General features: G+C 33.4%; 1 protein-coding gene across 8 annotated transcripts in view; it reads left to right on the forward strand.

The window, feature by feature from the left end:
- The window catches only part of CNOT2 (CCR4-NOT transcription complex subunit 2), a 117141-nt gene that overhangs the window by 92593 nt on the left and 10336 nt on the right, over positions 1-14212 (forward strand). For 5 of the 8 annotated variants that reach the window (XM_059080242.2, XM_059080238.2, XM_059080243.2 and 2 more), the window contains 9 exons: positions 1594-1741; positions 2484-2666; positions 4923-5002; positions 7646-7771; positions 9542-9666; positions 10686-10806; positions 10899-11055; positions 13625-13686; positions 13776-13825. In XM_059080242.2, the coding sequence (XP_058936225.1) occupies positions 1594-1741; positions 2484-2666; positions 4923-5002; positions 7646-7771; positions 9542-9666; positions 10686-10806; positions 10899-11055; positions 13625-13686; positions 13776-13825 (1052 nt within the window). The remainder of the gene's footprint in view (positions 1-1593; positions 1742-2483; positions 2667-4922; positions 5003-7645; positions 7772-9541; positions 9667-10685; positions 10807-10898; positions 11056-13624; positions 13687-13775; positions 13826-14212) is intronic. The other 3 variants (XM_067009752.1, XM_067009751.1, XM_067009750.1) reach the window with 1 other exon arrangement.

Consider the following 14212-nt stretch of genomic DNA (forward strand, 5'->3'; position numbering starts at 1 on the left):
AGTGGCTGTAGCTAGCTAGCGGTATACTCGTGGTCACAAAACTTGTAGTGACCAGACATACATATAATCACTAAACCAACATATGATCTAGATCAGTTCCCTTTGTGTGACTTAAAGAAATGCAGAACCAAGCTCAGGTCTTCATGGAATATGAGTACACATAGAATATAACAGCTATATTGAGTTGGATTTATTGACTTTGTTCAGTTGAGAAGCAGTTAGGCTGCAAGCTGAGTACTGAAGCTGGCAGATTCCAGTGAAATCTTTGTGATTCACTGGTATCCCTAGGTTACAAAGTGTTACTGTTACAAACAGGTGACGGTTATGCAAAGAAATAAATTTGCAGAGATATTTGAAGGAAAATATTCAGAACATAATATATATATTCCAATTTTTAGAAGTCATACTTTCAAAATATTCAGGTCTTTGAAATTCTTAGACCCAAAACTAGACCAAAAAGTAGGGAGGGAGTCACTTTAAATCCCTATTGCTATAAAGTCCTCTACTTATTCACTAACTCATTCTATCTTACCACTTTTATTTAACCTTCAGTTCAGAATGTTTGGTTGACTGATGTGCCATTCCACAACAGACTAGTAACAGAAGGCACCAAAATGTGTGAGTAAGGAAGGAGGCAAGGAGGCATACTGACATCCATAGGCAGGTGTGATGACAACATAAGTGATAGCTGAACATCCTTGCTTTGAGGGATAAAAGGGGGAAAAAACATCCAGAACATTAAATATCCACAATAATTCTGAATCATTAACAAAATAATAATTTATATTTCATATTAACACAAGGCAGGAAACAATAAGTTTGTCCCAGATGGTTAATTTTTCTTTTTAATGTTTTGTTTCTGAATGGTAAACTCCTCAGTAGGTTTTGAAAAATACACATTGGAACACATCCATTCCCACATCTGGCCCCAGAAATACTAGACAAATAGAAGGTCATTGTACTTTGATATCTTTTAAAATGTTACATATTCTTGTCTCTTATAGCTATATCAGGTTGAGTTTTTAACAGTTGCTAACATTTTATGTTGGGTTTGTAAAAAATTGTAATGTTGAGAAGTATGTATGTGCAGATAGTAATAAAGAGACTTTTTCTTAAATGCATTTGGAAAGGATCATATAAAAATTAAAGCTACTTCAGCAAAGTGGGGATTAAATGTCTGCGTACCTCAGTTATGATTTAAAACATAAAAACACACAAGATTGCAAATTTCTTAAAGGCATATTTGTACAAAATGTTTTTATTTTGAAACATAAGTCATCAAATTTGTTATAGTCATTGGCAGACAGTTTATTGTAAAATAGAAGTATGCAAAGAAGATAGAAATATGAAAGCAAAGAAGAAATATGAAAGAATAATGGAAGCAATATGAAAATTCATAATATTAAATTTCAGACATACATTTTTGTTAAAATCAGAGTCCATTTGGAGTGAAATGAATATTTCCATTTAAAATTTGCATATTATATTAACGTTAGGTCATTTTTAAATGTTTTAAATTACCAACTCCAGAAGATGGATAACAATTTCATTCCTGATGGCAATGAATTTCCTTCTTCTGAATTTTTTTAATAGGTGCACTAGGCCTTCCAATGAGGGGGATGAGCAACAATACCCCTCAGTTAAATCGCAGCTTATCACAAGGCACTCAGTTACCGAGCCACGTCACGCCAACAACAGGGGTACCAACAATGTCACTTCACACGCCTCCATCTCCAAGCAGGTATTTATTGATGGACCAGAATATTTCTCAAAATGTATCTTTGTAGATTAAGCAAGCTTTCTAGTTTTTTAATAAGGTAACTTTGATTTTCTGGTTCAGTGCCTTTCACTGAGGAAAAGAAAGTTGATACCCTATGCTCATTTTATTTCATTGCAAATTGATAAGCATAGTGTAAGATGCTTTTATCTTGCAGCTAGTGTACTGGTTATTAGCTGGGATGGGTATCAAGGATTAATCACCACCTGGGGGGCTTTTTTCAAAAGCAAGCTCTCTTCCTCAAAGGAGGATGTGCAATTTCAGGTCACTCCTCAGATAATTCTGTTTATTGCTCCCTCACCACACATCCATTGCTCTAGAGAGAATACAATAAAATAGATTACAAAAATGGTGCATATTAGTATGAAGAAGATAGAATGACATACATTTGGAATGAAATTATTCTGAATATATATGTGAAATACATTTGTATTTTATGTCATAGTCACACCAATAGTTCTCTCATCTTTGATATCACCATATATTCTTCTGTGTTTTGCCCTTTCTTGTTGATTTGTTTACTTTGGCTTTTCAAAGAGCTTTTTTTCTTTTCAAATGACCAGACAAAAGAGTTAAATGAATAAAAATTAGCAATGCAATTTGAAAGTATATTTGAGATTCTAGGGTTAGGCCAATTGATTATTTACAGAGAATTTTAATGAGTGATTGTAGAGAGCTTATTTAGTATAATGGACTTCTTTTTCAGGGGTATTTTGCCTATGAATCCTAGGAATATGATGAACCACTCCCAGGTTGGTCAGGGCATTGGAATTCCTAGCAGGACAAATAGCATGAGCAGTTCAGGGTTAGGTAGCCCCAACAGAAGCTCGCCAAGCATAATATGTATGCCAAAGCAGCAGCCTTCTCGACAGCCTTTTACTGTGAACAGGTAAGATGTTTATTGATACTGTGTATAATTGTTCTTTCTGGGTATTTTCAAATTTGCCTTTTCATATTCAACGTTCTGTTCTTGAGTCTTGGTTTCTGTTTCATAAGTGTGTTTCATCATATATTTTGACCAAAGCTTCTCTTTCTGTTACACATCACAACCTTAACCTCCCAAACTAAAGACATGTTCTTTTGAAAATCAGTTTGCTTTTTTGTTACTGTTGTTAGAAAAGGATTGTTCTTAGGTTGCCAACCGGCAAATTTTTGTTGATATGTCCTTCCTCTATTAAATGAGGATGGTCACCTGTGTGGTAAGAGCTTCATACCTATGAATAGGACTGGAGACATGTTTGACTATTACTGCCTTGCTTCATTTATGCTTTGGTTAAGTTCCTTTTCAACTGAATTTCAGTTTTGTTCTTTGGAGACTTAATGACAAAGACTTTTTGAAGACTACATCTGTAGTATTTGAAAATAGTGTCATGTCCTGGGATTTAAAACAAAAAGATGAATTTGTGCTTTTCACTCCTTTTTGCACTGGTCATTGCATATACTGCTATGCAAATAATAATTAACAATATGAAAAACAGTTGCCCATTTCGTTATGATGTTAAAGCTATTCAGGTAATTTATATGAGAGTTATGTCTACAATAGGGCTTTCTTTACTATAAAAAAAAAATTAGTTCATTTTTTTTAATGGGGAATATGGCGGGAAAGGATGTTGCTATCATCAAAGCCCTTTAATTCACTTTCTTTTATCTAGTACTCGTAAATTCTGAATTAAAATAGGTTATTAGCACATTTCCTTTTTAATCTTCATCCCATAACCTCCAATTCTTATTTTTATTTAGACTTATGAGTACTTCTTTTATAATTGACTGCTCTTTTAATTTTTACAGAAGTTATTTTTGTAAAGGGTTATCAAAATTCTCATCTCCTTGACAGTTTCCTAATGATATAATACTTCTTGGGCTTTAACACATCTTTCTGCATTCTTGTAGTATCATTCATTGAATGTATATTTAAATTTTTGCCTGTCCATATTTTTTCACATTCTAGTTTTTAAAAAATACTTTGCTTATAAATTGTCAATGAAGTATAGATCTCTAAAGCCCTGCTTATTACTGTTGATAAGTTGTATGTATTATGGAATGTTTTCATCTCTTACTACTTATTCAGTGTTTGAGGGTACCTATATCATCAGCAGTTCTAACATGCTATTAAACAGAACTTTCTATTGACTTTTCTACTCTTCTCTAGAGTGTTTCACCAGCTGCATTATTTTATGAAAATATTGTTTGGCCATAGTTAGTTTTACAAATCTAGGCAAAAAATTAAAAACCCAGTCATCTTCAAACAGTTTAACCTTACTCATAATAGTAATACACTGTCTTTTATCAGATTATTTGATGTTAAAGATGCATACTTTCATTTTAGAATTTGCATTAACGATTCTTTTTGACATGCTTGATTACTCTGGCCTTGCTTTAAATTCAGCCTTATTTTTTGTTTGTTTGTTTTCCCATATTTAGGCTTGTGCAAAAAAAGGGAAGCTTTGGTAACTATTTACCAAGTACCTTACTTTAGAATTAAGAGCACTATGGAGAGATTTTTATTTTTAAGTAGCCAAAAGATAAACTAGATGATGTGTTTTAGAACACTGAATTCAGTTAAAGAAAGCACCATTTAATTCATGTCAGCTGAACATTTACTGAGTGCCTTTTGTAGCCTCCTGAATGCTAAGGGCAGGAGATGCAAAGAAGTATATGACATGAACCCTGTCCATGAGGAGTTTATGTTCTAGTTGGGAAAGACAGACTGTAAGAAAGAAGATCTTTTATGAAGAGTAATAATAGCACATTTTACCAGTAGTGGAAGAAAAACAAGTATTCAAGAACAGTAGTCTTAAACTAAATTGCCTATTTTTGAGGTGAATTACTTCTTCCATTATATACAGTAAGTTGGCTCTCCAAGTATACAAAACTATACCCTTAATCTCTATTTTCCTCAAGGCGTATGTAAATTCTTTGCTTTTTGTTTTTTAATTCATCTGTTTAAGATGTTTTGGTTCTCAGTTGTTCATGGAAGGACTTTAGGGAAGCTTTAAATAACAATAAAGATTCAACTCAAAAAAAATTAGTATTTGTGTTCAAACATGTTGTTTTATATGAGGAGGTCAAAAGTAAACACTTGTTTTTCTTCATCTGAAAGTTAGTGTTCTTACTGTATATCTAAAATTATTTTCTATGTACCCAGTATGTCTGGATTTGGAATGAACAGGAATCAGGCATTTGGAATGAATAACTCCTTATCAAGTAACATTTTTAATGGAACAGGTAAGCTTATTCTGGAGCTAGTACCCTATAAAAATATGATAGATCTTGAAATATAAAGCAATTCAACATACTAGTCAAAATATTAAAGGAATTTTTGTGTTAAGATGATAGAACTTAATTTAGGGAGAATTTGACAGGAAATAGAATTTAATTCAGTGAAGAGTTGAAAGATAGTTAAATATATTTTTTTCACTTGGCATGTTAATAGCATAGTGTTATAACATCAGATTTATTTCCTTAACACTTGGAGAAAGCATAAACATTTATTTAGTCTATACTTATGCCTCAGAATCTTTTTTGCTTCAAGAGCTTTTCCTATCTCAGTCCTGTCACTACACTCTAAACTAGGTTGAGTGGTATGGCATTCTGGCTATAGAGACCCAGATTGAAGAAACCTTTAAATATGGAGCGCTTACAATTTTTTCTTAATAGTTTTAATACTAATTTTGGCATTTAACTCTTACAAATTTTTAATCCAATTTTGTGTAAAATTCAGAATTTAATTACATGGAAAACCAATTCTGGTTTTGACAGTAAAGAATTCTTGCAGTCTGTTGGTTTATTACTTTTATCAGCTGCTTCAGACAGAAGAGAACAGGAGGCTTTGTTGCTATTCTGCTTCAGGTTTCACCTTCTTCCACCCTTGCCTCCAAACCCTTTCCTGAGAAAGGAAATAAAGGATGTTGTCATGGTCATAGGAACAAAAATGAATATGATTGTTGAGAGAGAAATACATGTGAAGGAAGTGGAAGGTGAAAGAATGATCAATGAAATGGGGCGTATGTGAAAGCACAAGAAGATTTAGTAATTGAAATGACATTTCTGGCTATCAGCTTTTAACTTTTCAGTGTTATTGTATGTTTAGTAGCATAGATCGACCAAGTGAGACTTTAAAATGTCAAATTTTAGCATTTAAAGTTTTGCGTTCTAATATGAAATACCCTATTTCATTGTTCCTCAAATGCAGATTTTTTTTTATATTTTAATATCTCTGAAATTAGGCTGCATATCATAGTTTAATTACCGAGGTTTTTTTCCCCTAAATGAGCCATAAAGTAACAGTGTGTCTCACAGTGCCATCTTATATTCTGAATTATGGTTTATATGCTTCTGTAAATTTTAGAATTATTTTTTAAAGTCATTTTTAACTAAGTATATTTTACACTAGGAAAATTGTTTCCAAGTCTTACCCTAAAAATAAAAATTTGTTAGTTAATACTATTTTTAGGTTAAAATTATTCTCAAATAACATATGGCAGTTTTAAACTCCATCTTAGAGGACCTGAAGAAGTGTATTAAAAGTTAATACTTATTGAAAGTTTTTAGTTAATTTGTAATCAAGTAATTCAAAAGAGATTGCTTTTTAAACTAAAGCACTATATAAATTGTTAATGTCTATTGTTGCCCTTTATATAGTAATATCTTTTTAAAATTCAGAATTCATGAACTGCAATTTCTTTAAAAACAATGGGTATGAATGATTTTATCTTTTACCCTTCATAAATTTAAATTGTCACCTGACTTGGAATGTAACTATTTTCTATCAACAAAGTAATCTTGAGTTAATAGTTTCTTTCTGAGATTCTTCTAATTATGCAACTTAGAGAAAAATTAAAATTAACTGGAAAAGGGGGCAAAATAAATTGAAAATGGTTATAATACACTCGATGAAACCGATTAAAGAAAAAGTATAGTGCAGGGTAAAGCTAAGCTAGAAAATAAATTCTTCAAAAATTAAGACTATAAGATTGTAAGAATAATAGAATAATAAATGTTGAGAGGAGACTAAGGTGTTGATTAAAATAGGCAAAGTAGAAATGTTGGGTTAAATTTATTTTTTAAAAGGAAAGAAACTTTTTTAATTCAAAATGAACAAAAATAAATTTTATTCATTCCTTATATATTTATTGAGCGCCTACTGTGTAATAGGTAATATAAACTTCTGGGCTTTGTATCCTATTCTCATACAATTCTCTCACTAGACATGGGAACCCTACATTTACCTACGTTCTCCAGCCTACTTTATACTCTCAGCTGCAAAACACACGTGCGTGTGCGCATGCGCACGCACACACACACTTTCACACTCTCAACATGCATACACATTTGTGTATGGGACTAATAGGCCACAGGAAAAAAGAAGTCCTTAGGGCTTCTGTTTCCATTGCCTATGCCTCAAATATGATTCAGGCTATTTGCAGGAGGCAGTGTCATTATCACACTTGTGTTATAAATGAAGCTCCAGGCATTCCAGATACAACCTCTGCTTTTGGATATAATGAAAGAGTAGTTTTATCGCAACAGTGTCCCCTCTTGCTAACTAAACCTATAACTTGAGTACCATCTTTCACAGGGGAAATAATGTATCACCTTACTCCTTATTCTCTTTACTCCTAAGTCTCTAGGATTATGGGATTTTTATTATGCTAGTAAGTACATATTGCTTTGCTTAATTGTTCATAAAATTCTTTCACATGAAGTCAATCCACAAGTATTTATTGTACATTTACATATACCAAGTACAGTGCTGTACATTGTTTAGGAAGAAGGCACTGTTATTTCAAACTTTATTATAGTTGGTCTTTAATAACCTCTTTAAAATGTTTGTAGAATCAGTAACTAGTGTTTTTTCTTATTATTTAGATGGAAGTGAAAATGTGACAGGATTGGACCTTTCAGATTTTCCAGCATTAGCAGACCGAAATAGAAGGGAAGGAAGTGGTAACCCAACTCCATTAATAAACCCCTTGGCTGGAAGAGCTCCTTATGGTAATTAATTAAGCTTTTAAATTATGGCCAGTGAAAACTTTCTATTGCACACACATACACACATATATATATGTATGTATATGCATGTGTGTGTGCACACATGTGTTTATATGTTTTCTAATCAAGAGTAGTGTAATTTTGTCAGAGTTGATAAATGCAAAGTGCTTTTTTCTCCCAGAATACCATGATAGCAAAGTTAAATGGAAAATCTTAATTCGTATAGAAATCCCAAAAGGAAGTCTTCATTGGTATTCAGAAGTTATTTTCTTCTGGCATTTCTGCCTTAATTCACCTTAATAATGATGCTATGGTCTGCCTCTTCTCAATTCATCACACAATTTTTAAAAGAATACATTCCCACATTCCTAGTGTTTAATAATGACTAACCATACATTAACAATTTTTTCTAAGCCAGTTTCTCAATCTCCACACTACTGACATTTGAGTAGCTAGTTTCTTGTAAATGAGGGGCTGTCCTGTGCATTGTAGAGTATTTAGCAACATCCCTGGTCTCTGCCTACTCGCTGCCAGTAGCACCACCCACCCACCCCCGCATTGTGACAACCACAGATCTCTCCAGATTTTGACAAATGTCTCATGGGGAAAAAAATTACCTCCTGTTGAGAACTGTCATGGGTCATGTATAGTTTATGTAGACTCTTGGTCACCATTAATACCCTTTTTCACTGTCTTTAATAAATAAGAGATTTGGCCGATAGATGATAAATGAACTAGACGTGAAAATTATGTAACAGGAATGTAACCATATTCTTTTTATCCTTTGCTCATACTTGTTTCCTTTTGGTAGAATCTGATACAGACCAGTAGCAGAAACAATGAACTTAGAGGGATCATTTCATCACTTTTCTAAGATAACTATTTTTCCCGTTTTCAACCAAGAGGGATTTCTGTGGCTTTCAAAATATGAATACAAATAATAACATATGAAGAAGGGAAAAATTTATTATTATACACATGAAGAGTTTCCTAATTAGCCTCTCCCCCAGAAAAAAACAAAAATGATCTGCCCTGGAAGTTGAGTACCTAGCTACTTGGTTCTCAGTTCAGACTCTAATGTTTTTAACCTTTCCTCATAGGTCCATTTTTTCATCCCTTTAATCATTCCCGTTGCTCTCCTTGGACCATCTCTAGTTTCTCCATATCGTTCTTGAATTGTGGAGCCCCAAACTGGATATTGTTCTCCAATAAGGGCCTGACTAATGCCAAGTATAGTGGGAGGATTACTTCCCAGTTCTTGCATGTTTTACATCTATTACATGGAGTCCAAGAAAATCTGAAATAATATGGAGTTGTTTTATAATTGATTGCAATTTGCTCACCCTGTAAGTCACTTTCAAGTAGAATACTGACATGTTCTTTAAAATTTATTTTGTTCATTTGTATTTGACAATTAACTGGTATTTATAATAACTAGTCAAATATTTAAAGCAAGTTTTTAAATGAAAAATTTTAATAATTATTACCAATATCAAATTATGTTTTTTCAGCATCTATGTATGACATTAGATTAGAATTATAGGATTACCACTTATTTCCCTTGTATTATTTTGTATATTTAGTTATTAATCAGTATATAAGAATTTAGTTACTCATTGATACCCAGAACACCAGTTTTTTGAAGTGTGCTTTCATAGCGTAATTTTAAAAACCTTTTGGTATATTATTGTGAGAAAAGTTAACTTTTTATAATTTTGTAGCAAAATATCATAAATATCAATTGCAATTCTCTGGATTACTTTCATTACATAGTTGGAATGGTAACAAAACCAGCAAATGAGCAATCCCAGGACTTCTCAATACACAATGAAGATTTTCCGGCGTTACCTGGTTCCAGTTATAAAGATCCAACATCAAGTAATGATGACAGTAAATCTGTAAGTAACTGAGAATTATGTATGTGAATTATATAGTTTTTTCCCTTCAGATTTCTGTTACATTAACAGTTTTGTACACTATATTAAGGACTTACTAAGTATTATTATGAAATTGTTTATCTTGAATATCTGTAATAATCTAACTTCTGAAGAATGTGGAAAACCTTTATAACTTAGAAGATAGCCTATTTTTTTCCCTATTTCATATAGGTTTGCAAATTTCTGTTGAACTTCTCAGAGTTAATTTAGACTTTTATTGTAGTCCCTGTCAGCTGGATCCCATGAAGTTTGATATTATAGCCTTCTAAGGAGCTGTGTTTTTCTTGAGTAAGTTTTCTCCTTGAAGAATCTTTATACACATTTTTATTCCTGTGTTGATTCAGCCAACCCAGCTTCCTCTCTCTGACTTAATGAGTGTGTTTATTTCTTCCACATTTCACTGAAAATAGCTTTTTGTGTGTGTGATGGGAGTTGTATATTGTTAAAATAATTGATAAAAGAAGATTATTGGGTAAGAATTAAAATAAATATGAATTTTTAAAGTTCATAATTAAAATTTAAAAAATAAAAAGTTCATATTTTCTAACTTATCTTGGAGGTTTTTATGGTGATATTTTAGGTAATGTACTATATTTAGTTTGTCTTCTAAATATACTTCTAAAATATACTTCTAAAAATACTAATAAAGTATTGAGGAGTGTAACTTCAAGTGTATCCCAAAATGAAAAGTTCTGAGATAGAGAGGTTTTTTTGGTCTGTGACTGAAGATTGAGATAAATAAGAATATTTTCCATATATTTCTTGTCCTTTAAGTACTCAAATATGTACAATACAGGATTTATTTGTATACCATGGCACAGTTGTGGAAACAAAAAATTTCATGTAGAACTTGAAAAACAGGTAATAATTTACTACCAACTTAAATATAATAAAAAATGAATAGAAAAGTACTAGTATATGAACTTGAAATTTTTACACATAACAAATTTTAATGTCACATTTAATTTTTTTCATGTTAGAATTTGAATACATCTGGCAAGACAACTTCAAGTACAGATGGTCCCAAATTCCCTGGAGATAAAAGTTCAACAACACAAAATAATAACCAGCAGAAAAAAGGGATCCAGGTGTTACCTGATGGTGGGACTCTATAAAATATATCAAAGATATTTAGAATTCACTTTTTTTACTTTTTCCTCAAAGATAAAAATGACTTTGTTTTTCTTATCTAGGTCGGGTTACTAACATTCCCCAAGGGATGGTGACAGACCAGTTTGGAATGATTGGCCTGTTAACATTTATCAGGGCAGCAGAGACAGACCCAGGAATGGTACATCTTGCATTAGGAAGTGACTTAACAACATTAGGCCTCAATCTGAACTCTCCTGAGTAAGTTTCTTTCTTTTCTCCCTACATTTGTGTATAATACCTCCCTGCAGTTTTTAATTTCATATCTGCAAATTATATCATCTGCTGCCACTCAGTGTTGCTGGTATTTGCTGACTCTTTGGGTCATTCACTCTTACATTAGTTCCTGGATCACTCTCACTTTATAGTAATATTCCTCTTATAATTTAGCAGTTTCAGTATACACATATATGGTCTTTCCTAAATCCTGAAATCCCAGCTTCTTGAATTTCTCTCCTCCAAAAATCTTACCCTTCATCATACCTCAGCTGCTCACTTCTTTAGTCATTCCTTTGACTTCGTCATTTTTGGTAACCTCAGTTTCCCTGTAAGATTGTGCTGCCATGCCACTTCCTGTTTTCCATTTCTCTCCTTCTTCTACGGGCTCCTGTAATCATTAGATTCCATTGGGACCTTCATCCCACTGATTCTTGTACCTTTTTACTGTTCTTCAACATCCCTGTCTCTCTTCCCCTTAGATGAATTCACTTCCTTCTTCTCCGGTTAAATTATATGGTCAGTCATGATTGCTTGTTTACATATACCCCTGACTGCTTTGCCCCTCTCTTGCTTTGTCATACTTGCATGGCAAAAACTACAACCCTGGTTATATCTGCCTATTCCACTCTTGACCTGTGCTACTAAGCCTAGCTAGAGAAAAATACACAACTTCACTGCCTGGTCTCACTTCAGATTCGTGGCCAGGAACCTCAAGAATGAGCCCTTAATTCTGCCAGCCATAATCAAGCCGGCATGCCTACTCCATTCATTCTTTTGTTCTCTTGTGCAGCTGTTTTACACTTGCCTCTTCAAACCCCTAATACCTTTTCCCCTGTGCTTAGTGTCAGATGGTGACCTTGCTTTTTATTTCTACTTTACTAAGAACGAAGGAAGCAATCAGAAGAGTGTCAATGTAGTCCTGCCACGAAATCAGTCACCTACAACCATCTGCACCTACCTTACTCTTGTCTTCCACCCTGTTGCCATAGTTGATCCATGCTTTCTACCTAAACCTTTGAAAACTCAAAGATATGGATCTAACAATTTTTTGCACTTTGTTGCATCATTTCCATCAGCATACAAATACGCTGTTACTTCTTTCACATTAACCTTCTCTTGATCCAGCTTATTCTATAAGTTATTGCCCCCCCCACCCCCATTTCTTTATTCTCCTTTGGAGCAAAACTCCTCAGGAGAGCCATCTTTGTATCTCCTATTTGTCCTATTCTCTGTTAAACCCATTTCATTTAGGATTTTGCCCTCACCACTTTACTAAAACTGCTTTTGTGTCATTAAATTCAGCAGTTACTTTTGGGAACTTCTCCTTAGCCAATCAGTAACATCTGACATAGTGGAATCATTGTTACATTATTTCTCTTTTTTTTTTTTTTTTTTTTCCTCGGCTGTACTTCGCAGCTTGTGGGATCTTAGTTCCCCACCAAGGATCGAACCTGAGGGCCCCGGCAGTGAGAGCACCAAGTCCTAACCACTGGACTGCCAGGGAATTCCCTGTTTCTCACTACCTTTAACTGCTCCCACCCTGGTTTGAATCACCATCTTCTCTTGCCTGCATTGCTCCATTAGCCAATCACCAGGTGTCCCTGATTCTCCCTTTGCCCCTTATAATCTTTTGTTCATATGACAGCCAGGACAATCCTTTCTGAATAAGTTCATTCTCTTTCAATACACAGTAAGGTTTTGCAGTTTTATTATGATTAAAAACCCAAAATTTGGATAGGCCTACTAATCTGTACAGGCATGATCTGTGTCTCTCCTCTACCTACACCTTAACAGCTTCTCCCCTTGTTCACCCTGTTCCAGTTTCACTAGCCTTCTTGCTGTACGTCAGACATGTCAGTCATAACTCTGCATTAGTTGCTCTGGCAGTTCCCTCTGACTACAGTAGTTTTCTACCAGATAACAGATACGGTTATCTCCCTCATATCCTTCAAATCTTTGTTCAAACGTGACCTTCTAAATGTGCCCTAACCTGACTACCCTGTTTAATTATGCAACTAATCTTCCCTCCCTACCCCACCACTAACATGGAATAATATTTATGTATTACGTAAATTGTTTTTGTCTGCCTCCCTCCCAATCCACCATCTTCAACCAGAAAGTAAGTTTCACGTTGTCAGTGATCTTTGTTATGTTTGCTGATGTATAGGCATGCTAGTGCCAGGCATATAATAATGGACACTCAGCAAATGTTTGCTGAATTTGAGCTTTGGTTTTTAATAATTGCTGATATTTTTTCTCTGGCCATATAAATGGGAAAGTAATTTTACTTTAATTCATTGTATTAATGAATTTAAAGCATTCTGAGTTGAAGTAATAATTCATATACAGATGTGTGTGTATGTATGTATGTTTTTTTAACCTTGTTTCAGTTTCCTGCTGTATAAGTCATAGTAAAACCAAGAAAAGATATTAGAAATTTAAAGATGCTCATTTTACATTTGAAGTCATTGTTTTTCCTGATTTGCCAAAATAAAATTAGAAATCTTTTTCTACTTTGGACTTGAGAATGGTTTTTTTCTCCCTTATTCAGAAATCTCTACCCCAAATTTGCATCACCCTGGGCATCTTCACCTTGTCGACCTCAAGACATAGGTAGGAGAATCTATTTTTGTTCAGACCTTTAAAAAATATATTTGTAACTGAGAATCAGTTAATAAGGCTTTTTTCATTTTATTATCCAGACTTCCATGTTCCATCTGAGTACTTAACGAACATTCACATTAGGGATAAGGTGAGTGTAGTTTATTATTCTACTCAGCATGAACTTATCTATTTTCAGGTGCTGTTTTGCAGTTCAGACAGCATAATATTTTTGAAATATTTAGCAGTGGTCTTGGGTATGCTTTTGTATGTCCATTCAGTTATATGTAACAGTTTAATTTCTATTTTTGTTTATAATCCTGTGTTTTGATGAGGTCTGGGTTATATTTTTAAAATATTTTAAAAACAATGTTAGGACCAGTAAAATCTTTCTTATAGTTATTAGTAACAGGGTACAATCATAACCACAGTTGATGGGAATAAAGTAACTTGGAAAATTTGATAAATTTCCTTCTGATATTCTCATTTTATGTTTACAGATAAAATGTTTTTAATGAAAAAATATATATTTTAAAAC

This window comes from Kogia breviceps, chromosome 12, assembly GCF_026419965.1.
Source record: "Kogia breviceps isolate mKogBre1 chromosome 12, mKogBre1 haplotype 1, whole genome shotgun sequence".
NCBI lineage: Eukaryota > Metazoa > Chordata > Mammalia > Artiodactyla > Physeteridae > Kogia > Kogia breviceps.